This window comes from Syngnathus floridae, chromosome 13, assembly GCF_059516105.1.
Source record: "Syngnathus floridae isolate MCC-2025c chromosome 13, RoL_Sflo_1.0, whole genome shotgun sequence".
NCBI lineage: Eukaryota > Metazoa > Chordata > Actinopteri > Syngnathiformes > Syngnathidae > Syngnathus > Syngnathus floridae.
This window is the reverse complement of record NC_142425.1, coordinates 7,853,384-7,878,991: the sequence shown is the minus strand read 5'-3', so window position 1 is coordinate 7,878,991 and position 25,608 is coordinate 7,853,384. Positions and strand designations below refer to the sequence as shown.

The window sequence follows — 25,608 nt, the reverse complement described above, 5'->3', positions numbered from 1 at the left end:
CCGAGGAGGGAGACACGGGCAGACACTCAGCCGGCCCACTGGTGTACTCATCCCGGTCACATCTACGGCCACCGGGGAAGTCTTGCAGGAGCATCCCGGAGTGTGGAGCGAGCAAGGAGGACGCTTCCACGTTCTTCACTGCGCTCGCCCGTGGAAAGTGTCGCGTTCGGGAACTGTTGGAAGTTGAGTGGAGTACAGATCGTCCCCCCCGAGTTCTTCATCAGAGTGAGTGTGCGTCTCCGCGCATTACCGCTTAACTTGGTTTAATTGCGTTCAATTGGAGATATTGAGTGTTTAAACGGCGCGTTAGTTGTGTGCGTAAAACGTTTGCGCATTCAGTTCAAAAAGTGTCAACTCCTTGAAAAACTGCTGAATATTTACTTTACAGTTTATTTTATGATTTATATAGCGTGACAAATAAAAAGCTTTTTTTGTGCAGTTCCAATATGCACCATGTGAAGTTTGCGCTTGTCAATTAAGTCTGATTGGTTCAAAAACTTTCAACTAGTTTATTTGCGAAAGCCAATAAAGTTTCATTTCAACATTTTTCATACACCACCTGTTCCCATTTAATGAAGTAGATGCATTTCAATTTTATGGATTATCATAGAGTTTTAACTATAATTGTTTACTTTGATTAGATTATATAAAACAATGTTGAGCAGCTTCTTTTATAGTATACTTTACATCAAAAACTGATTTTTTAAATAAAATTGTACAATCATCTACTCAATATCATAATTTTAAATGTTTGGCATCATACAATCTTTGTCAAATCTATTTCATCATACTGCAGTATTAAATGTAGTGTTTTCTGAATCTGAGTGTTATTTTATTAAATGTACAATTTTACACAAAATATATCCATCCACTTTCTTAATCGCTTATCCTGCTAAATGTGTTAACATTTAATTAAATAAATATTTAAATGCTACATTTTATTAGCAATTTGCACCCCTTTGAAATAAATCTGATATTGATTGTAAAAGAATTGCCCCCACATTTCCAGCAAAACGTATTTCACTGAATTTAATATTGTATAAATTTTAGAGGCTGTAAATTAAAAGTCTTTGTATTATTTCTCAGTCTTTTCACTTTGCATTAAGAACTCTCCTGTTTATTCCCTCACATAGAGCTTCGCTCACAAGGAGGCGAATGGACCTCCATCGCCCCTTCAAGATGGACAGCTCCTCCTACATGCCAGCTCCCCTCGCTTCCCCCGCTCTCATGGTCCTCGCTTCCACCGCTGAGGCTGGCCGAGATGCGTCCGTCCCCTGCCAGGCGCCCAGGCCCTTTGGGATCCCCGTTTCGGTGGAGAAAGACCTCCACCTGCCCTTCCCCTCGGCGTCCTACACCTTCGCCTCCATGTATCAGCGCCAGGGACCGGTGTCAAGCCCCTTTCCTGGCCGAGACTTCCCGGCCTCCCTGCTGCACCTGCACCCCCAGTTCACCCCACCCAACCTGGACTGCTCCACCCTGGGCATGCTCCACCACAGCGGGGTCGGAGGCGCCTTTCGGCCTTTCTCATCACCGCACGACGAGAGGGAGTCGATCGGTTACCACTCGGCCTTCACGCCCGCAAAGAGGCTGAAAAGTTGCTTCTCGGAGGCGGAGGGTAAGGACTTTGACTTTGGCTCTCCCGGAGGCTCCATCAAAAGTGGAGAAGATTCGGCGAGGAAGCTGTTCTCCATGTCTGGCCTGCTTTCTGATGGTGAGGCATCATCCAGCCCGGAGGAGCGCAGAGAGCACAGTGAGTATACAATCACACGATTTATGCATCTCTATCTCTCATTGGACAGCTTTTGAGATTTTGCTGTATTTGATGGATCGAGTTGATGATTCAGCTCAAAAGAGAAAATTTGTACGTATTTTTACATTATAGTATATGTGTTCACATTTTCTGTGGTTAATTGTTTGTATATAATATATAAGTGCATAAAACACACACACACACACCGCCTCTCACCCCGTCGTCGGGGATATGCTCCATCTCACCATGACCCTAATGAGGACAAGTAAGCACTCAAGAAAGTAGATAGGAGGATGGATGAAAAACAAATTTGAAGGTACGAGGTGCTTTTTATTGGACAGCAATGAAAAGAAAAACATATTTGGACACTTTTCATGACAAATATGCAAGTTTATATAAAAAAAAATTTGTAACTAGTTCCCCCCCTTTTTTGGCTTGCACTTTCACTGCTCTGGAAAGACTTTCTTCAAAATATTGTAGTTGGTCTGTGTGGCTCATAATTTCATTTCTAGTTCCTTCCAAAGGTGTTTGAACATCCATTCATCCACACCAAACTCATCCACACATCGCTTGTGTTGATTTTCAGTGGTACGTTGGGTCACAGCAAAGCTGGGATAGAAAAATAAAAACTGTTCCCCCGAAGTTCGAACATTTTCCGAAATGCCACAGTAATAGGAATAATTAAGTTAAGAAGCCCAAGCTAACACCTGATTGATTGATTAATTAATCGTCTTGTTTGCCCACACGGTGTATCTGCTTTTATTTTCCCTTTTGCTCTCTACGCCCGCATGTGAACACCTTTGACACAAATCATGTGAACAGCTGCACTTGTTTAGCTCAGTGATCATTAGCCACATATGACCATTAGGCCTATTGGTAGTCAGACTTTCCTTGAGCAGCCGAGATACACAAGACCGTATGGCGGGCAGACGTCGGAGGAGTGCGCGTCGGAAAAGGAATGACATCCTGTCAGCGATAACGAGGTGGCAGAGATAGAGGAAGGGATGGAGGAGGATGGAGAAAATGAGAGAGGGAGAAAGTGTGAGAGAGAGTAAAGCGCATCAACCCGAGTTTCCACGCGCAAAAAACCCTCAGTGCAAATATGACCGCCCACACCAGACGTCTGATTTGTTGACAAATGAGTGGGAGAGGTGTCAGTCAGTATGCAGGGGAAGGAAGAGACGCTCCTCATTACTCCCGGGGATAATTGCCCAACCACGCGGGGGCACCGAACAACGGAGGGAGAGGTAGAAACTCGAGGGAGTCAGGGTGAGGAGGGGGGTACAATGCTAGGCATGATGGGAAATCAAACCCTCCTCGGCGGCGGCCGCCACGGGGAGCGTCTGACACTTCAAAGTGTACACAGAAAGACAGAAGGAAGAGAGCATCCAAAGGCTCGTCAGATCAGAGGGGACACTATCAAAATAATGACAATGGAAAAAAAAAAAAGGGAGGGGGGCAGAAGGAGGGGGTTTGAGGGCGTGAGGGGTACACATACACCTAAAGGAAACTTTCATCCCACACAAAGGACAAGGAGCAGGAACAAGTTGTCTTAAGAAAAGTTTTTGCATGTATGCGTCTTTTTGTTGAAACTTGCCGATCTTGTGTTGAGTGACAGGGCCTGGGAGGCGGAGCGGCGGGAAGGAATCTCAATATGGAATTTTAATAAGGACGGGAAAGGGGAACGCGAAGCGATGGCAGCTGGCGCGAGAGGCGTGTCTGCCTGCCTGACAGTGTTTGCTCGGTGCAGCCATGCATGCGCCATCCGCTCACCTCCTGGTTTTGGGGAATCTCTTTTACCTGAATGTTGACAAGGACAAAAGATGGAAGGGAAAGGAGGGGTGGGTGCAAGTTTGGCGGCGGACAAAAATTGGAATCTGCTTTTCCAACTTGATCCAATTAGTCTGGAGTGAAGGCAAACTTAAGAGCTTTAATGCAATTGAGCTCCCAGCACTTGCTTCAAGTCTGACATGCACTTGTTCCTCTTGACTGACTAACAGACAGTCACTTCAGGACCTCAAGTCTTAAGTGTTAAGCCTGGAAATTTCCCGGGCTGGGAAAATGCGCAGGTTCCAGACTAGACAAACCCTCGACATGCAAACCAGAACAAGCTATATACGAGCGAGTCAAACTTTTCCTCATTGGCCCGATTCGTCTCATTGGCAATGTTTCTTGCTTGTATCCAAGACGGAAAAAGAACCATCGAGCTGCTTTATTTTTAGGAGGAATCCCATTGCAATGGACAATTATTTCCACAGTTACTATTCGATACATTTACGGTCCCACTTTAATGTTTAATATCATCAAATGTAAACAATAGACAAAGATAACCCAAGTAAACCTTTTTTTGAAGGATGATTTTGACGAGGCCCCTCCAAAAACCTTCATGTTGCTTTTTTCAGCTAGACTCGCTCGGGACTTGCTTCAACTAGAGGTCATGATCTGATGACTTAATATTCTCCTTTGAGACTTTCTGGTAAACAACAGAATTACCGGTGCATCAATCAGAAAAATTCATCCAGGTGCTGCAATATCAAAGCAGCCCCAGAATATAAAGTTATCGCCACCATGTTTGACTGAGTCATGTTCTTTTTCTGAAATGCCGTGTTGCATTTATGTAAGTTTATATAGTTAGTACGAACTCTCCAGATCATGCAGAGAAGACGACCAAAACATAATTATATATAATATATTGTATCCCATTCCAAATATTGCAGACCTCTCTGGTCAGTGTCCACATCTGGCAAGGATGAATCTTCTCATCTGGCCAGTGCATCAGGGTGGCAGGACACCTCCATCTGCCCTGCCAGTGACTTCCCTCTGTTGATTTTTCCCTTCCAGAGTTTCCTCAGTTTTATCAGTTAAGGTCTGGGATGCTTGGCGTGCGCCGACAGCTGTTCAAACAGTCTTGCAGCCTTTCAAAGGGCAGATGCTTGCAGCCGAGCGAGTCGTGCTTATTTTCCTCAGGGAGATGCTCTCTGCTGCCGGGCCGAGTTGGAACCCAAATGGCCCTTTACCGGGAACAAAAGTAGGGAAACTGGAAGTCAGTGGCCAGGTCTGACGGGTTAGGCGTGTCGTTAGGGTGCCAAAGCTGTTTGAGAGTCAGATGTTTAAAGGCTTTGTACATACAAAACTATTAAGAAACTTAAACTCAACAATTTAGTATATGTTTGTACGTTAAATACTTGTAACGGTTGTCATTCTTTTCCCAGATGTTCAAAATTTGCCAACCCAGAAAAACATGACATCAAACTTGACAGCACTTTAACGAATAGTGTTAGGGCACTGAAGCTTACCGCAAAGCAAATGTTACTTAAGTTTCACGTTCTTAGGAGATTTTAGAGACTATGTTTAATATAAACTGACCTTTTCCATACTTGCAACACACAAAAAACATTTTGTGTTCTCAATCACCAAACAAAAGTTGTCAAAATGAAAATTTGAGGATTTTTTTTTAAACCTATTGAAATTTAATATCACCCCTAGTTTACATAAAATATGACAAATTTAAGAAATAACACTGAGATTAAAAAAAAAATGAAATATTCATTTGTATGTCACAGATAGACCTTGAGTGATATAACAATAACTCCAAGTATTGGACTAGCTAAGCGTCTATTAAAACAAAATGCCTGAGTTCAGAATATTTTTTTTTTTAGAAGGTTAATAGAAAAGAGGCGTTTTGTCTCATGGAAAACAGAATCAATATCACGTAGTTCCATGTTAGATTTGTCCCGTAGATTTAATCATTGGTCACGGTGAAGCTTGATACCTTAAGCTGGCTGCAGACATGACAGCTTAAACGGGCCCAAAAGTGTGTTCGTGTGTGTGTGTGTGTGCATCTTCTCTTGACTTCATCTCCAGAATGTCAAGTTTTCCATAGTGAACAAAGCCAGCTTGAGGTATTAAGAGTCTCAAAATCCACCCATAATAGTCATCCACTCTCAATGCATGCTTGTTTGTCAATCTAAAAAATGAGTTTGGCTTATTGACATATAAATGCAAGCTCCATCGTTCGTGCTAAAAAGAAGCGTCTTGTCGTCGACTGTCCGCTCGTATTGACTGAAGCTTCCCGTTGAAAGACACGGTGTTTACATCCCACTGGCGGACCGCAAGGGGATCGATAGCAGCCACTCAATTCTCATGCATATACATCTCGTATTCCCTGGATGCACTCACCTCCTCATCTGCACTCCACGCAACACCCAAGCCAATGCTTATTTAAGGTATGGCTGAGTTTGCCTTGTTGCTATGTCACTATTCTGAATGCAAACAAGATTGTCGGATTCTGCTTAAGGGCAAAACAAAAGCTTGCACATACCCGAAAGTGGTTTTTCAAGCAGCGTTTGTGGCTGACCACACTGGTAGTCTTCTTGTGCGTTTCAAACGCTCCAGGAGCAAGAATTACAATATTAATGCTTGCTTGTGTTTGATGTGTTGACTGTTTCCCCTCCTGTAGTGATGGTAGTTTGTTCTCCTAATGTTCTCCCAAGTAAAAGAGGCTTTCATCTTGGCAGGAGGGGGAACTCTTCAGTGCTTTTTCCCCCCTCTCCTTCCCTTCATCCTTTCCATCAGGGCCAGTGAGTGGGAGAATGGAATTTTACTTGTCATGTATTTGGATTTAGACACGGCCAATTGTGTGGTCGCACAGTGTGCAACTTTTTGGTCAAACTTTTTTTTTTTGTAATTCTTTTAGTTTTTATTGTATTATCACTCTGATTGGGAACCGCTCTGTCATGTTAGCAAAAGCGCTCTGTTGTACAGCAACTAATTTTGTAATTTTTTTGTCAAATGATAGATTAAAACAATAAAACAATTTGGCATTTTATTTTGGAAGTTTTGTTTCCATATCACAGCAAATCAGAGGTTGACCAACTTTATTTGATGTCTCGTGAAAGGTTCTGCTGTCATAAACTTTTTAATGGCCTTGCATGGCCTTCATTTTCTTGAGTCAGGTTTCCCTCACTATATATTTTGAAAGGCTGAGCACAAGCAACTGTTCATATTTTCTTTCTTTGTGAATGTTACTGCAGGCATTTGGCGTCTTGATTGTGTTATCCAAAAGTGTGTGTGTCCGGATGTGGACCACATGGCTTGCCGGAGGCAGACAGGATCTCTATAAGTCTAGAAGGAGGCTTTTACAGTAGCAGGGGGACACGTGTGTGTGTTTATGTGTGTTTGTGTGCACTGAGGTCTTTTTGTGGTGACCGTCAGCACCTGTTAGATCATCACGAGTCATAACACATCTTGTCGTCACTGCATCTGCTTCCGCGTCTCGCTGTGATGGGCTCGGCAGAGACGGAGGGGGGGTGGTGGTTATAATGAGTCCACGACCCAGGGGTCTTTAAAACAACACCCTCGTTTTAACAGGGGCTGCCTTTCCTTTTTCCTCTCTCTCTTTTCTCCCGCTTTCCACCTCTCTGTCCAAGTACCTGATCAACTACATTGCAGCTGCTTCTCATCTGGCATCAAAAGGGCCGCCGCACATATGTGCATGCGTGCATAAGAAGGAGTCAGGGTAGCGGTGAAAAGGGGATTTCTGGAGATCGAATCGTATGTTCCTCAGAAGTGGCACGCCGCACGCACACAACATCCTTCGCATCGTCCCCCGAGCCCAACAAATCAGTGTCGGGCCCATCGACATGTCAGAGAGGGCAAACGTTGAGGTTAAACACATGCTGCTCGCTCCGTGTGTGACAGTTTGTGTGTGTGTTCGGGAGTGTCTTCGCTTTGTGTCACAGACAGACCTCATTACAGCATGTCACTTGTGCTTTTTTTTTTTTTTTTTGAGTCTTCCAGCTGTAGAGAAGCTTGACAAAAGCCAAGTGTGTCAAAAAGGCATGCCAAGCTTGATGGCTTTACCTCCTCCAGTGAACAATCAGTCTGTGACTTTAAGCCATTGTTTGCATTTTTTAAAAAAAAAAAAAAAGTATTTTATCAAAAAAATGAAGTGGCATGTCAAGATGTACGTATATGTGTAGAAAATGATGTTTGAACAGAACTCTTCAAATTTGACACAAGGAAAAGTTCATTTTAGGTAATCTAAACAATTGAAAGAAACAATCCAAAAATGTAGATATAAACATAAATCAGATTTTAGCACTCGGAATCACAGGGTAAATCAGACTAACAAACAGAAAACACAAATAAAACACATTGAATATTTACATTTTATTAACACTTGATATTTGTGGTTATTTCAGAATTGTTAAATGCTGCTTAATAATTTTGCATTATGCAAAATTATTTCCATTTTCAAAATGCACCTTTAAGTACGGTATGATTATTTTATCGATGCACTAATTGTAACCCAGCAGTTTGCTTGACATTCTAACTGTGGGCTAAGCACCCCTAAATGTCACATCCTCAAATCACCCCTCCTGCCTTAAAGGTCAAAGTTGACCAGGATCGACCCCGTCGTGTAAAGGCTATCAACAATCCATCCCCCCATTCTTCCTGAGAGAATAGCATTGAGTCTGGGCCATAAATCAAATGCTTTATAATTGGTAGGAAAACAGCCGTCCAGCAGTATATAACCTTTTATGTGTCGTCTCAACTCTTTATTATGGTGCTAATGAGTGGCCAGGCATCAGGGTTGGAGCTGCAAGCCAACAGGGTGGAGGGGAAGGGAGAGTGTTGCTCACTTGGCTAAAATACTGCTGACTGACCACTCATATAAATATATACACAGGAACTCGGTGCAGTGACGCACATCAGAGAGTATGAATATTTACATTGAAAGATATGCGCATGTGCACACACATGCATACACACACACATGCACACACACTCATAGTCTCAGCAGTGTCCATGACAAGCTTGCCATTAGTATGGAGATTGTGCTAATTGTCCCCATGGACCACACAGGCAGAAGCTTGGCAGGCCTGCTGTGAGGCCGCCGGGCTGGGTCACAGCGCAAAGTCCGTTTCACACATCCTATTGTCTCAGCCGTAACTCTATTAGTGAAATTACGAATCAATCATTGAATAATTATGGGATGCACACAGTGTGGCTTGTTTCAATGTAAATAGTGCCCATTTTGTTCTGCTTATTTAACTAAATAAAGCAAAATACAGTATACATTTATTATTTATTTGAAATTATTTATTTAATATTATTTATTTTTTATTTATTTGATTAGTGACAATGCACATTAACATCACACTATTTAAAAAAAAGTCAATATGCTGGATTTATAACTACAGTTTTTTTTCTGTGGTCCCCAGGCAGGCCAATACAAAAGAAAGAAAGTATAAATATATATATATATATATATATATATATACATATTTACAAATACAAAAGAAAGACAATATAACATAACATACAAAATATCATATAGAAATAGTAACTGCCATTATATCATATATTTGAGGTAATATCAGGTCAATTGTCATCTCATCCTCCACATGACTCTTAATCACTTCCTGTTAAATTTATTTTACAGAGTCTTACTGAAGATAAGACCCATCATGTGTTTGATCATCCAGACAGACACAATAGCATCCTTTAGGAAGTGTGACAAACCCAAACACAGGTGCCAGGTGCATGTTCTCTTGAGGTACCAGCAGAAGTTGACTATGTTTTTGGACAGTATCAGATGTTATCTGGTGAAGTGGCGGGCGGGGGAGGAGAAAAGTGGCAGCTTATCTCTAATAATGTCTTTCGGTGCAACCGTTGAAAATGACATTGTTCTGCAATTCCGAAAAGTTCTGAGAGACGGATGCGGGCCATTTTGTGGTCACGTGCCCTTACAAAAGCTAAGATGGTTTTCTTTGCTTTTTTGGAGTATGCTGGTGGTTTTAAAGAGCTTTTAACTCATCTGTGGAGTGTTGCGTCTTAATATCTGATGTCATCACCTGCACTTCATGGATGAGGGCTAGCTTTGTGTCAGAGGGGGAAAGCAAGGTTTGGTTCTACATTCGGGCATTTCACACATAAACTCAATCTCAACTTTACTTTTGTTGGAAAGTTGTGTTAAGGAATGGTACACTGGAGGAAGAATGACGGAAGAGTAGGCAGGGAGAATCTCAACTTTATTTTAGCTCAAAGAAAACATGCTATCTGATTGTGTTGAGACAGATTCGAGAATTGCTACTGTGATCCAATGTGACAGTTTATTTCCGAGCGAGTGCCGGTTGATGACATCACAATGAGTGACAAGCCACCGGTGAACTGCTCTTTCTCTTTTCTCTTCCTTTTTTGATCCCGTCAGACTGACGACACGGCAAATGGATTGGTGAAAGGTGGAATTTGGCATTTTATTGCCTCTAGTAAGAGCGTCATTGCATCTCATGCTGGGAAAAAAAGAAGAATGAAAAAATTTTATGTATGACTCAGATGCACCTAAAGTCTGTATCTGGTTCTCTAGACAAGCCAGTCACTTAAAAACTGCTCTTTTTGACCTTCAATGTTGTCCTGAGACAAAGTTATGTAAGAATATCGGAGATCAATGTCATATTGGCAATTTTATTTATTTATTTGCTAATTAGTGACTGATTCCCATTAGTTTCAGTTGTCTGGTCATTATTCTAATATTTTTAAATCTGAGGTAAAGTCTTCAAGCTACTGTGAGTGAGCACATAAGTAGCTTTATATCACTGCAAATGGCCAAGGACAGCTCCTGACTTGCACTCGCTCTCGCCAATCTGTAATTCACTATCACAGATCATTGAGCCATGCATCTCAATGAGGGCCAGATTGATTGGCCGGAACAGTGCACAGGCAGGGTTCGATCCTTCGCCCTCCAGTCCCGGGAAGGCAAACGTGGCCGCAGAGTTTAGCGGCTACCCGGTCTGCTCTCCATCAACGACTTGATTGGACTCATGCATGCCGGGCCACACCCGCAGCTGATTGAACAATTGTGGTGACTAATGGAGAAGATGAGAGAGAGGAAGGGCGAGAGGGAAACTGAGATAAATTTGAGGTTGTGTGCTGATTGACCCGTGGTCAGAGAGGTTATGTCCATTGATCTGTAGGTCAGGAGAGAAAAAGGGATTTTGCCTGAGGTGCCTCAGAATGAGTTCATTTGAGGTTTAGGATTCCTCTCCATTCCCACCAGGAGCTTTTTCATCATCTGATTCCCGAGGACTTGCAGCTGCCATCACATGTGGCGGTTCGGCAAAGAAGTAGCGAGGGCAAAGGCCAATCAATGCCCTACAAGGGGTTGATACAGATCTTATTAGTCAATGAATGATCATTAGCGATCTAACGAGGCATTGATTTACCTAAGGGGCAAAGGTCGCCGTGGTTGTGGCAAGTGTCTTTAACACGTTAAATGCAATAGATTGTTCGGTCGGAGGGATCTTTTTGAAGGATGCTGAAATTAGATTGGACAGAGAGAGACAATCTGGGGTCAAGCCTTGAGAAAAAAATATCTTCTCCTTTGTTCTCGCAACCGCACTGTTGCGCAATTAACGGAACAGGGATATCTCGAAGAATACCGCGTCAAAGGCAAGTGGACGTTGTGTTTCAAAGCAGCTTTGAAAGTAGCAGAAATGACTGAGCTGCTAGCAGATGTGTTACTACAGGGCTCATTATGTTGCTCATTAAATTCCAAACTTCTCAATAGGCCATTATTTCTCCAATAAAAAACAAATGGCGGCCTGCGTGCTCCCCTCCTCCCCCCTCCTGTGTAGAGCTTAGCTCTGCCTCACAGACGGCAAAAAGTCCTGACTAATATCCTGCGTGATGCTTTTAAATTGGAAGCAGGCGGTCTCGTAGGGTGTGGCACAGGTGCTGCAGGAGCCAGTGGCTTTTATAGGCCTTGGTCTCCTCTGAAAGTGTGCCAAGGACTTGCCTATTCACCAACCGGTCCAGAGTTCGACATCAGGCGCTAATTGAACACCCTCCACCCAAATCACAGCATGCCTACTGCTTATATAGAGTCTGTGTGCTTGTTACTGATTTTACAGATTTTTTTTCTGATGTGCTTAAAGGAATTGTTTGATGATTGGGATCACGGTGCCGCTCTGACTGACTTGTCTCAGCAGTTTATCGCCAGTGAAAAAGCTAGCTTGCGCAACGTAAGCGCGGTGTCTTTCCTTGCTTGCGTGTCATTCAAAGCCGTCTGTTCGACGTCACGTCAATCAAAATTATATCGCGTCCACAGGTTTGTAGCCAGGAGGAATGGCTGGGAAGGGACCGGTGGGGCGAGGGTTGTTCGTCACAATGTAGAACAGCCTTTTCATGCCCTAGCATAATGTCAACGGGTGACATCCCGGCCTGATGTGATGTGGCATTCACTAAAGGTCACGTTAGGCATCTCCGCTCCATCTGCATCTGCTGAAGTGGCAGCCGTCATATGGGCGCTGGGATCGGCCATTACCGAGGCCCTCAGGGGAGGGTACGTGATGTTTTGAGGATTTCTTTTTTTTGTGGGATTTTGATCTTGTTGCTGCAGGGCTGAGTACTTGGACATTATGAAGCTGTTTAGTTTCACAAGGGGAGAAAAATACGGGATCAAAGATTAACTTTATTTTAGAATGTCACTGATCTGAGGCTTGGACAGTTGATCTAGCATTCCAGAAAACTCAATTTCAAATTTCCATTCAGGAAAAGTTTATGGGAATGTCATCAGCCACAATTTACAGACTCACTTGCTCCAATACTACGCAACCATTAGTTCCATACAATTGACATGCAATTTAAAACTCGATTAATCAGTTGATTGCACTTTCTGCATTGTGCTAATTCATCTATCACTAGCAAACACGCCATGTTTTTGCTTATGTTCGACTTGAAATCACCCTGGAATGCAGCTTTGCTTTAACGACGCACTTAATTCTATGAGGTGCTACAAACACATCGGAAAAATTAGGACTTTTCATTGTGATGCACATGACGTTTATAGGCATGACACTTGAGGTGAACAAACGAAGGACATACTGCATCCTAGACAGCCAAAAAAGGAGGTTCTGAACTGGCGAGACACCTCTCGGTAGAGAGAAAGGAAACAATCAGAGACACTAAGGCGGTGAATCCATTAGATGATGGGCCCTTCAAACTGGGCAGGACCCAACAACAACGCGCCAGCAATCCATCCGAGCTGGTTGCTGTAGTGAGGGAACGGTTTACAAGCCCGGCAAGTCAGTTTTACAGCCCCCCGTTGTGTGTCTGAGACCCCCCAGGCTGAAAAGGGTCTGAGTCTGACTGAAACTGACAGCGTTTATGTGGGCAAGGGGGTTGGAAAAAAAGAATGATGGTCGTGAATCGGCTACTGTCACTTAACATACGAGCAACGACTCGGCAAACACGCACGTTTAATCTGATGCTTGTGTGGATCAGAGGTGAAGGATGCGGTCGGAGGGGCTTTGGGGAGCCGAATCCCAAAAGTGGACCAATAAAACACCCCGAAAATCAAATCCCATTGCTCTTATCGCGGCGCCATTCAGAGACGTTATCTGCGCAAGTAATGTGGTTATAAATTCAATTTCAGCACTGAGATTTCATTGTTTACTGATGCCGACATGTTCCGAGCGGCGGAGCGCAGGAACGTTCGATGCGTGTCGGGAAAAGTCATTTAGGCTTCCACAAGGGGATGCAAAAAAGGTGTGATGGGGGAAGGCGGGGACGCAAGGAGAACCGTCACTCTCCCAAGGACACCACTTTCTATTTTCCACTCCATGTTTTATTTAGAGGCCATTTTGTCCTATTTAGCCGTGTAGGTTGGCCGCTTACTAACACATTTTATTCGGACAAAAGTGATAATCTGCTGCTTCCTCTCCACAAAACTGTCCAAACCTGCCCTTTTATAATCTAGTGTAAAAACTATAAACATTGGTTCTGGACTGATACGACAAATTAGCTACGTCTTGCCTACTAGCGCCTGGTGATTGATGGCTTTCAGGAGTAAATCACCTCATCTACTAGGTAAAATCTTGATATAGTGGAGCTCCTCGGGATCCCAGCTGGCTGCTTATGGCAGTAATCCATCAGTGGGGCCCAATGGGCCGAGTGGTCCTCCTGGGTAATGTTCCTATTGACAGCCTATGATGTCGACACACCGACGGCAGGGGGGACACTGCTGTGTGTGCGTTTGTGTGTGTGTGTGTCCGTTTCACTCTCTCCGCCACTATCTGTCAATAGGATACATCGGTCTACAGAACACACACAACCACACAGGGGAACTATCTCTGTCTGAAGTTCTTAACAAATATAAGTGATATTTTGATGTATATTCAGTGAACTATAAAATGAAATATATTATCCTAAAGAAAATATTTGACCTGAACTTCCCTTTAAATAATAAGGTGATTTAGTTTCATTCTATTTATTTATTTATGTATGTATGTATTTATTTATTTACTGCCAAACACTCATCAATAATTAGATTCAATTTATAACATACACTTTAAAAATGCTTTAGAAATGTTTTTTTTAACTAATATTTTAGTTTTGTGTCTGTCAGTTTTCCTGGATAAGTAAATTTATAAAGCACTTATTATTTCTCCATTCACGTGACGCCATGTTGAGATTTCTTTGGGAGATGATGTTCATAAAAAGAGTAATTTGGCTCTAACTTAACCTCTCTAATATATGCAGGTGGCAAAGTAAAGGTGCTCTACGACGCCGGAGCTCCAGTGTGTCCAGTGTGTCAGAGCGTTCTGCGACCAGGGGAGCTGCAAGAACATATGGAGCAGGAATTAGCCAAACTCAGCCAGATTCAAATCAGGTAGCACTATAAAAAATAAAAACAAGTGTTGCCATTTTGTTTATGACATACCCATCCAAATTCCATTATCTTCATTCTCTTCTGTTATCCTGATAGTTAAACCAAACAATATTCTATAGTCTCCACACCCCAGCACTTTCCTCAATTGGTATGTCCCATCTTCTATGTGCAATGTTTACAGGCCTCCTCATTGTTACCTACATATTTCATTTTGCAGGCTTCAGCCTCCAGGCGACAAATCATACAACGGGCAAATAATGTTCCACGAATAGATGCTTGGAGGCTAACATGCTCGCTTATGCACACACAGAAAGAAACACACTGCTGCTTTGACCATAAGAAGGATCTCTCCAATAAAGACATTACAGTCCAAATCTGCTTAAAGACCACTTGGTGGACAGTAATGGTTTCAAATTGGACTTGGCCCACAGGGACGCTGCATGTGTCTGTGTGTGTGTCTGTGTGTAGATAAATATAAAGACCGTGTAATGTACGTGTGTCCCTGTGTGTGTGAGAAAGATTGAGTGAAAAGATTTGAAAGGAGGTTATACACCCGCTTAGAGTACATGCAAATTTCCCAAAGATACAGCCGGCTGTTCACGAGTTGATGTTTATAGAACCATATTGCGTTTGTTTTTCCAGAATGCTGGATTTGTTTGTATATTGTTTATTTGCATGGATGCTCATGTATTATTTACCTTTCTTCTCACAAGTGTCACTTCGGTGCAGCACGACCACCTCATGAGGACGCCAAAGGTAACGTAAATATACGATACCGTCATGATTTGAATTGAATCTGATACTCCTCAACGCTCCCGTGTCTCTTCTTTTCTTTTTAGTCTCTTTCATTCTCTCTGCATATCAAACGCGAAGGAGGTCATCCGAGCTCACCTCCTCGACCGGCTGATGACATCCATTCTGACCGTTACCAGGTAAAGTTTAACCCAAAAGAAATAAGTAAATACAATTATAAACTCAACTTTAAGCACTGTAATATCTGCCATTATTGCTTCATAATGGCACATTTTTTATTTATTTATTAGTATTAGAACTCATTACATTCAAGAGTATGTAATGTGGCCAGAGAGTTTTCAGCCAAGAGGGTTCATTGATTTTACTGGCATTGCCTCCAAATGTTCTGTTCATCATTAATGCAAAAAAAAAAAAAAAAAGGTGGCTCAGCTAGTAGTTAGCGACATCATAAACATTGTTGCCGGTCTTGATGTGGTGCCAGTGACTCAGCAGTTTTATGAGCTCAGAGTTGATCACACGCCACAGCCAACACTCACAAATAATATGTTCATCGGTGGTACCAGTTAGCTCCTAACAGAGAAACTGTTAGGAAATGGAAGAAATCAAATGCAGATGTCACAATGAGCTCTCACTTCCTCTCTTATTAAGATTACCGGTTTGTGACTATGCATGTTTCATTTAGTCCAAATTCATAACAGGGTTATATTATTTTTTATACATAAGTAATAATAGGCCATGATGTGCAAAAAAATATCAAAAACCATACAGTAAAGGGGTTTTATTGCAAATAACTATCATTTCCACTCATGTAGTATGACAAGTTAATTTTTCTTTGATACAGACTTTTCTGCGTGTGCGGGCCAACAGACACACACGACTAAACGGTAAGCTGATGCATGCTTACAAAAGCAAATATTTTCTTTCATTGCTGCTGACTCAGTCTGACAATAAAAAGTGAGTCGTGAGTGGAGGGAAACTTAGTTGGCTTTAGCAGTCTTCCCCTTTTAGTTGTGGCCATTGTGTCATGTTGTGCTGCGTGCACACATCAGCCCTTTTCTCCACACGCGCCCGCCCCTACCGCCACCCCCTACACTGGCCTAGCGCCCACACGAGCAGAGGAGTTATTAACCTTTCAACTTTGACCTCTTGATATGTTAACAGTCGACGACCTCTGCTGGTGCAGGTGCTACGTCAAATCTGCCCCATTACGCCCACACAGCACAGGAGCCCACCTAGACTGCACACAAGCTGGTAAGACACAATGCAGATGCAAATTGGAAAATAAATTTGATTCTTTTTTTTTTTTTTTACAAAAAAAGTGAAATTTAATGTACAATATACAATTTAATGTATATATACATATATATACTTATATGCATATATATGTGTGTGTGTACGTGTATACATATGTAAATATATATGTACATATAATACTAAAAAGACACCAGAAATACATATTGCGTTATGTATATACTTTTTAAAAATATAATTAATGAGCTACTACTAAAAGCATCTTTGTCAGCAGTCGTTAACAATAATATATATTCAATACATCATAAGAAATAATTGACCTTAAAATAGATCCTTGGGGCATTTTTATGTACATCCATATAAAATGAAATTGAATTGTGTGTGTGATTTATTGTCACACAGTGTATGAAGAAAATTTCAAATATAATTTTTAAAAAAAACAAACGTAAATTGGTGTTTCAGAAGCAACACATTTTCATAATCTGCCAGCAAAACATATTTAGATGTGTTTTATAAGCCATAACATGTATTTCTAAAACAGTGATAATAAACGAATTAAAGGAATAATTCTCACATCAAAGAATTGCCAAGCTTTTTTTCCATCTTGGAGCTGACTCTTCAAACTGCCAATGCTGTCGAGGTCTGTTAGCCTTTATTGGCCTTATAACAGGATGCCATAATGAGCTTCTAAATACACGTCAGGGGGAAGAAGAGTGTGTTTGAGCCTATGTGTGTGAGTGTCTTGTGTTGATTAATCAACCTCTCACTTTCCTTCTCTCTTCTTCTTTCCCATTTGATGAGCTCTGCCTCATCTACGACTTGCCTCTTTAACCCTCATTATATTTTCTGGCATGGTGGCGCTCGGGGTCACGGCCACTGGCCCCAATGTGTGTGTGTCTGTACTTGTGTGTGCGTAGCACCAGCCTCCGTCACCCCACTGTCAGAGCCACTGTCATGCAGAAATTAAGGGGGTCCTAAAAGCTAATGTCCCTTGCTTGCAATCCACAGTCAGTGTGGTCCCAATGGGGAAGGAGGGGCTGCTGGTGTTCTGCCATGTTAACTTTTATATCACAGGGGAAAGTGGAGGTGCATGACACACAGTGATTTTAGTCTCTGGGATTTTTGCCATGCTCTTACTGTATGTAATATTTTGCTTCCGTATCTTTATGTTATGTAATTGTTGATAGTGTCCAGCAGGGAAGGACTTACCTATGTTGCATCTTCTGTCTGTAGGAGTTTTTGTTTACATCCAGAACACAGGTCACAGTTTATTTGGATCATTTTTAAATTCAGTGCTTGTAACAGTACATGGGAGTTTTAGATGTTTCTAAAATGTTGATAAAGTCTTTACCTTTTTTTTCTCTCAATGATTCCTTTTGAAAGATGATTAACATTTTATTTTATATTCCTTTCTCAAACTGTGGACATCTATGACCATGTATTTCATTTTAAATTCACGTTGATTTATTACTGTATTTGTTTACGTTTTTTTTAAAACTTTGAACGACATCGAATATTCATTCAGAATATTTCACAATAGAAGGCTGTAAAAAGCAATGTTTAAATAGCTTTGTTGTTTTTTAATGTAAAATAAAAGAACAATCTTGAAACTCTAATGTGAAAACTAACCTAAGTCAGAAAAACAACCACATTTTGTGAGTAAAATTAATAAAATATGACAACAGTCACTGTAGCTTCAACTTTGTCTTTGTCTTGTCTCCTCAGTCAGGATCAGCAAAATGAAGCGGAGGAAACCAGACGAGGGTCAGGTACGGTTGAGTTGATCTTTTTTTTTTACCCCCCCCTATCAAGTAAGAGACAGATGAAACCATACATTGTGACATTTTTATTATCATTCGAGAGATACAAATATCAGCGCATCCATGCGGCATCAGCATCACTGTCATGTCAGCGTGTATTCATGTGAAAACACTTCACTTGTTATGAAAACGCCGCCAGAGGCTACAAGAAGCCGAAAGACAATCATCCCAGCGTGTGTGTAAATGTGCTCGTCTTTATGTGTGTATTTGTCTAGGAGGTCCCTGCAGACACAACACCATCAGAGGATGAGTGGAACGAAAGGCGGAAGATACAGATGATGTCGCTCGTCGGAGGGTTCAAAGGTACGTTTGTGTTTGTATTTGCCGGTGCGTGCGTGCCATGCTGTGCATTGGACGGTAATAACATGACAGAGTGGCAGTTGTTGAAAAAGCACTGAACTTTTCAATCCACATTACAGAAGAAGAGCATGCCTTGAAGGTTAAGCATCCACACAATGACGGGGCTCTGACATGCAAACTTGTCACAAGACAAAAAAAAAAAAAAGGATGCTTGAAAAATTGAGACCAAATTAAAATCAATCAAATATTTTTATATTTGTCGACATTAGATATTTCAACTTGACTTGGTATTCATAGTTGCATCCCTATTATTTTGAAAATTGCTCCTCAGGTTCAATGTTGGTGAGCAGCACGTCTAAAGAAGGTCGGGACAGCGATGCAGACCTTGACGTGGATGGAGACGACACCTTAGAGTACGGCCGAGTCCAGTATCCCTTACATCTTAAACTAGTTTTTATCTTTCATTGGCCGCAACTCCCTTGCTTTTTATTTTATGTGAATTCTTTGACGATTTTTTTTTTGTTAATCCTATTAAAGTAGAAATCTAAATAAATCCTTGGTAGATTTATAAATTTGCATTCACACAATGTTTTTCTACATTTTGAGCTCTTGATCCTTAGCTTTTACTTTAGATACACAGAAACAGATGTGATCATGTGTTCCGGGGAAAACAACAAGGAGACGACAGCTAAGTATGTTTCTTTAAATCTCAAAATCGCTTTGTAACCATTGTTGCCGCTGAGCATTATGTTTAATTATTGTTATGCAGCAGTGGCGGAACATTGCCCGACTCTGGAATACACCGGGAAATTTCCAAATGGTCAAATGAAGGTACGGGGAGGTCAAAAGAATTATTAGAACTACAGGCAATCAACTGCTTCTCAGAAAGTATGTTTGTGTTGATTCTTGTCCGTGTAGAGAGTCCGTCCACCAGCAGCGGAGATAAAATCGATGCAAGCACAGCTGTTCTTCCCAAAACCTGCAAAAACAATGACATCGACACGTAAGTGAAACAGCTTCTTTTTTTTGTATAAAATCCTGTTGAATTTCATGCTTACAGTATGTATTGAAAGACCACCAAGAGTGACCTATATGATCCTGCCGACCGTCAACCCATAATGACATATGCGGCAATCCAGTTTTTTTTATTAAAAAAGAAAGATCAACAGCAAAATATATCGGCTCGTTTGATATTAATGCAAATTCCCAAATCTCGGTCTCCCCTCAACCACCACTCATTTTATGATAAATGACATCCAACCAGTGTGATTGCTGCTAAATTTCATATTCACTGTACATGTTGCCCAGCTAATAATTTCATATGTCTTCCATTTACTATAAACAACTTCTAACTTGCAGTCTTTCTTCTTTCCTGTGTCTGTGTGAAGACTCCCTGAAGACTCTGCGTTGACATCCCTGGATGCTCTTAAATCTCGGATACGGGATCTGGAAAAACAGTTGTGTAAAGGAGACAGATTTAAATGCCTCATCTGCATGGTGAGTGTACGTCTTCATTTTTATCCATGTGTTTGTATCTCAAATGCTTTTTCTCAATTCTAAAGAGGTTTTCTTTACATTTAATTTAGTTAGAATTATAAATCGGATGCATTATTATTAATATTATTATTATTATTATTATTATTATTATTATTATATTAATATTTTAATTGAACGTTAGACCCCAAATTACAATTTTAATATATTTATATTAAATATTTTTGGAAAAATCTTAAAAGTACATAGAATAATAAATTTTAGATATATTTTTTCTTTTATTTAGTAAATCCCTGAGATGTGATAATTAGCCAATGTGTGAATGATACCTGTTTGTCATGTGCAGAGAAAACACACTTAAATCTTCATTACCATAGCAAATTCCTCAACAACAATCAAGTAGAATCGCACAAGAATAGGTTATTTGTGGACATCTAGTGGCGAGCTTGGCTATTACAAATCCAAACTTTTGACCTGCATGTCATCCTCCAGGACACTTATTCAACCCCACTGACTTCCATCCAATGCTGGCATGTTCACTGTGAGGAGTGTTGGCTTCGAACGCTGGTATGTTTCCTTTATTTCCCCCCCCCCCTTCCCCCCAAAAAAAAATATATATCACAAGCAACATTTTGAATGGTGTGATTTTCTACATTAGGGAGCAAAGAAATTGTGCCCTCAGTGCAACACCATCACCTCGCCCGGCGACTTGCGGAGGGTCTATCTGTGACGCCAAGCCCTGTCATAAAGGACTTGTGAGCAGCTGGCCTGACTCCCACCCTCTTCCCAATCTCACCTCACCTTGGACCTAATTTTTAGTCAGCAGATCCACCCCAAAAAAATAAAAATAATAATAACCCACTGACTATTTGGAGTGCAGCTCCAAAGCGACATTTTAACATGAACTATTATGAATTCCTGTTTGGTGGAAACACCTGAATAACTCTACTTGGGACAATATTTATCGATTTTATAACAATTTTTTGTCTGTTTTCTTGTTAAGCACATGTATATAGTTTTGTGTTTGGATCAGTGTTTGTATATGATGTTGATTAGAACAACCTATACTGTACAGAGTTTGTTTTAAATGTTTGTTTGGCCGCTCCTCATACAACCTCCTCACTTTTTGTCTTTAGTCAATGTTACTATAATAAAAGTTGTGACCCAAAAAAAAAAAAAAAAACGAGGGGCTTCCCGGTGCATTATGAAAGGCTCACTCTTGTGATGAGTCAATGTGTCGACCTTAAAGAAATAGGTCGCTGAAGGATTAGCCGGGTCGAGCCCAGGCATGGCTCAAGTGGAACCAAAGGGGCCTCACTTGTGCAATTCTGTGCTTTTACATGGAAAGATTACACAGGTAACAACAATTCATATTTATATCATATCAGATTATTTCTTCGCAGAGATTACAGTCCCACTTCCCAATATGTAAATAAATGTATGTCAACTGTCAATACACCAAACATGTAGTCCTTTTCAGGTGTGGATTGACTTGATATAAACAAGCCGGCCCAGCATGCAGTCGTGTGATTGGTCCGCGGATGTTGCGTCGAGGAGACGGCAGTAATTGAGGTTGACAGTGAGCTGATCAGCGAATGCCTCAGTCAACATCACGCTTGACTGTGTGCTCCATACCGTGTCTCCTCAAGAGTCCAGAAAGGTAAGCAAAATACCTTAAAATTAACTCATTTGGGGAACTGTCACTTTTGGAATAAGTTACACTAATGATGTTATTATGATGTGTATTTGTACTATATTTGTTTGGATAAAATATAGAATGCCTATTATAAAAAATACATTCATATTTTTAATATATAGCAGTTAATAAGTGTGTGGGAGTGAATGTGAAAAGAAAATCCAGTTTCTGATTGGATGGCCACTTCCAAGTGAGATGTGAATAATTATTAATATGAGAGAAAACGATAAAAAAAGTTACTTCATCAACTACATTTATATATTATATTGTGTTTAATAAAAACAATGTACACAAACACTTTGAAACTAGTGTGTATGTATATGTGTGTTTGTCCGTCTATCTTAATGCGTGTGTAGCGGTGAGATGGATAAGAGGAGCAGCAGGGATCAAAAGATTAGCACAGATAACTTAACAGGACTTCCGGTTTAGTAACATTTCAGTTGCAAATGGAGTATGTACAGTGAAGTTCCATGTACGTACGTATGTACTTATATTGATCACTCATCACTCGTGTGTGTGTTTCTGTTAGACAATGTCAGGACCGAGACCTGTGGTGCTAAGTGGCCCATCTGGAGCGGGCAAGAGCACACTGATGAAAAGGCTCATGAATGACCACGAAGGAGTGTTTGGATTCAGCGTGTCACGTAAGTGGGGACAAACTCTTCCAGTCAGTTACAAACCAGTGGGAGGGAAAAATGCATTTGTTTTTTCTCTGTCTTTGAATTCTTGATTCTATTGCAAAGAACATTTATCAATTACAGGACATGTACACAAATTTTCCTTCCGCACTCAGGAAACAATTCCTTCTTGATTGCATGAAAGTCAACCAAGGGAATCTATCATGACAGATTTTTTTTTGCATCAATTCCAATAAAAATAATGATATTAATGATGTGCTGATCTCCACACAGACACAACAAGGAACCCTCGCCCTGGAGAGGAAAACGGCAAAGGTACTGCTGAGTCAGGGATCACATTTGTGGCATGGTGAATGTTTTAGCACCTGAACTGTAGTAACCCTGGACACAAATTTGCACCTGAATTAAAAATTAGAACTTTCCACCTCTCCCAGCTTACCTCAGGACTCCTGCATTATTTCTTACTCCCAAGTGAACTGCAAAAAACGTTTTGTCCTCACACTGTTTCCCTTCCTCTAGACCGGGATAAACCTGTGTGTGTGTGTGCGGGTGTGTTCCTGTTCTGCTTTCTCCGTAGGCCTCAACGCGCTCCCCATGCTTCTGGGGGCTACTTTACTGCCCGTAGCAGACGTCTTTTCCTCAGAAGACTTAGACACGTCATTTTTGTGTCCAAATGAATCAGACACCACACATGAAGGTGACGGTTGGTGTGATTCCATACGCGTATATCTTAAGGCAGAGTGACGGGGGTTACTTTCATCACCCTGGAACGCTCTCTTTGGATATATAGGAAGCGCTCTTTGGATATGAAAAAGAAAAGAGAGGAATATTTTGGGAATCACATTAAAACATATAAGTACACTTTGGAGTAAAACGCTTTTGAAAATAGCCCCCCGTGATGCCTCCGTAGTGTCTCCTCTTGTCCTGTCCTGTTTTGTGGAGGATTGTCCACAAAAACTGCAATAGTGTGTAAACAACCTGCAAACAATCATTAGCATTAAAGGAAAGATCAATATATCTTCATTACTTGAAGTTTTCTTGGTACGTCATAATTTCCTCTCATGCTAATGATTGAGTGTTTTGTGATAGGTGTTTCTTTAGGGAACAAAGAAACACGAGTGATGTTCATATAGAAGCCATCAGATTGCATGGAACATGTCCCATGTGTTATCATTGTGCCGGTTTTAATCTATATATGATCCCGTCACGCAGATTATCACTATACCACTCGAGAGGCTATGCAGGAAGGCATCCAACGCGGCGACTTTATTGAGAACGCCGAGTTTTCTGGAAACCTCTACGGAACAAGGTAAACATCCGATCCGGCATCTCTGAAAGTCAAGTCAGCTGACTTCAACTTCAAAAAGTGAAACTCCGTTTTACAGAATCAGAATACCTGTGGGTTACCTGAAAATATCGTAATTTTCGTACGATAAACTGTTTTTTTTTTATGCCCAAGCTTTGAACTGGCTTATATATGAATTTTTTATAATTTTTATAATATTGCAAAATGATTTTCCCATCATTTGTGCTGGGGGGGCTTATATTCAGGTGCGGCTTTTAATACGGAAAATACGGTAGCTATTTCCAAGCAGTGTCAGTGTGTTCCTATCTTGTCAACCATCCTATAAATAGCTAACTTTAACTCAGTTGCCTTGGATAAGAGCGCCATTTAAAACTAGTTCACGTGGTTCAAGAGGATCAAGAGGATATTAAACATCTCGAGACAGATGGAGCTTTAACCCCATGATGCTCCGACGCAAGTGTGTGTGGGTTACTTTCAATCTCACCTTCTTATTGCGAGGTAGGCGCAGAAAGTGTTAGCGGCTTGGATCAGTGCGGCGATCCTCTTAGCTTGCTCGCTTCATGTCAACAAGTGTGTGTATGTGTTTGATAGTAAAGCTGCCATAGAAGATGTGCGGGCCAAGAATCTCATCTGCATCCTGGATGTGGACATCCAAGGAGTGCGCAGGATTAAAGAGACGGACCTGAACCCCATCTACATCTCCATCCAGCCTCCATCGATGGAGATTCTGGTAAATGATCAATTTTGTGTCCACAATATTAGGTACACCTGTATATTCTGATACAGTAATTTGTTTTTTTATTTCTTAGGAAAAGCGCCTGAGAGACCGACAGACAGAGTCCGAGGACAGTTTACAAAAACGTCTGGAGGCAGCTCGCATCGACATGGAGCTCAGTAAGTTTAGACAGGTTTTGAAAACTCGAAATTGAAGAGGTATCAAGAATTATTTCTCGTCAGGTAAGGAGCCAGGAGTGTTTGACGTCGTCATCATAAACGACGACTTAGAACGAGCTTACGATGAGCTGAAGGCCATCCTTAATGATGTGAGTCAAAATGCATATTGAATCTTCAGATTTTCAAATGCTTCCACTAAAATCTAAATATCTTTTTTTTCTGTGTACAGGAAATCCAAAAGGTTCAAGAGACAAAACCCTAAAAAAAACAAACAAACAGGAAATTCGTCAGCATCGCAAAGTGTGACAAAGCGTTCCATCTTTGTTATTGCCTGTAAACACAGCAAACAATAAAGTCTGTGCTGGAGAAATGTTGTCTTTTATGCCCAGAAGAAAAAGATTAAAAGTAAAGTTGAATAAATAACATGATGGCAATTACTGGTCAATTTAATGCCATTTATTTCACCCGTCATCCGAAAACTCATCTAAGCCGGTAGTTGACACAACAAATTGTACGACTCAGATATCCAACCTAAAAATAAATTCTCATTTACACATGAAAACAATAAGAGTTGAACAATGTTATATTTGAATTCAGATGTGACATGCACAGAGAAACATGATCATGTCCAAATTAGCTCACTGAACATTATCCCTGATATGTTTGCATTTAAACCAGAACCAAACCACATAGAACACTCTTACCACAATGCTAAAATAAAGGGATACGCAGCTTTTTAAGACGCATCACAGTTTCCTCAAAGAACAACTGATTGACACACAACTTTGCTAATACCATGCTGTACCCTTCCATTGTTTTTCTCAGTTGGCTCACTACTGGAAGAAGGGACCCTGAAGCTTGGTGCGTACTTGGTCTCTCTTCTCTTCCTTCTGTATGAGGTATGCTTTGAGCTTATCAGTAGAGAAGCACACCTTGGAGTGGCGTGATCGGTGGGGAGCACGATGGGCACGTAGCCAAGGATTCTGGAGACACTCTGCCGCCGTGGGTCTTGCCCTTAAAAATAAAAATCCAT

The 25,608-nt window shown here is 41.2% G+C and overlaps 3 protein-coding genes across 8 annotated transcripts in view; 2 read left to right on the top strand and 1 right to left on the bottom strand.

Annotated features, from left to right (window-relative positions):
- On the top strand, positions 1-21,652 carry rnf220b (ring finger protein 220b). 5 transcript variants are annotated; one of them, XR_015862336.1, is made up of 17 exons: positions 1-225; positions 1,134-1,750; positions 14,294-14,423; positions 15,137-15,179; positions 15,263-15,355; positions 16,018-16,060; positions 16,338-16,427; positions 18,153-18,196; positions 18,463-18,550; positions 18,879-18,975; positions 19,180-19,239; positions 19,317-19,378; positions 19,466-19,550; positions 19,936-20,044; positions 20,534-20,608; positions 20,700-21,398; positions 21,522-21,652. XR_015862336.1 is itself a non-coding variant. In XM_088395284.1 (16 exons), exons 2-16 carry the CDS (start codon positions 1,156-1,158, stop codon positions 20,769-20,771), a joined length of 1,683 nt encoding a protein of 560 aa, XP_088251410.1. In that variant the 5' UTR covers positions 1-225; positions 1,134-1,155; the 3' UTR covers positions 20,772-21,401. The 5 variants fall into 5 exon arrangements, 4 of the variants coding, with proteins under 4 accessions (XP_088251410.1, XP_088251407.1, XP_088251408.1 ...); XM_088395284.1 differs by lacking the exon at positions 21,522-21,652 and having other exon boundaries at positions 19,320-19,378; positions 20,700-21,401; XM_088395281.1 differs by lacking the exon at positions 21,522-21,652 and having other exon boundaries at positions 20,700-21,401.
- On the top strand, positions 21,553-25,009 carry guk1b (guanylate kinase 1b). Of its 2 annotated transcripts, XM_088395286.1 has the most exons (9): positions 21,553-21,701; positions 22,267-22,381; positions 22,649-22,690; positions 22,953-23,072; positions 23,588-23,684; positions 24,273-24,411; positions 24,491-24,575; positions 24,639-24,724; positions 24,805-25,009. In XM_088395286.1, the coding sequence occupies exons 2-9, from the start codon at positions 22,270-22,272 to the stop codon at positions 24,835-24,837; spliced, it is 714 nt and encodes a 237-aa protein (XP_088251412.1). In that variant the 5' UTR covers positions 21,553-21,701; positions 22,267-22,269; the 3' UTR covers positions 24,838-25,009. The 2 variants fall into 2 exon arrangements, with proteins under 2 accessions (XP_088251412.1, XP_088251413.1); XM_088395287.1 differs by lacking the exon at positions 22,953-23,072 and having other exon boundaries at positions 21,555-21,701.
- obscna (obscurin, cytoskeletal calmodulin and titin-interacting RhoGEF a) overlaps positions 25,010-25,608 on the bottom strand; it is a 30,002-nt gene continuing 29,403 nt past the window's right edge. Inside the window, exon 81 of the mRNA XM_088395291.1 lies at positions 25,010-25,589. Coding sequence (XP_088251417.1) covers positions 25,409-25,589 — 181 coding nt within the window. The 3' untranslated portion in view covers positions 25,010-25,408. The remainder of the gene's footprint in view (positions 25,590-25,608) is intronic.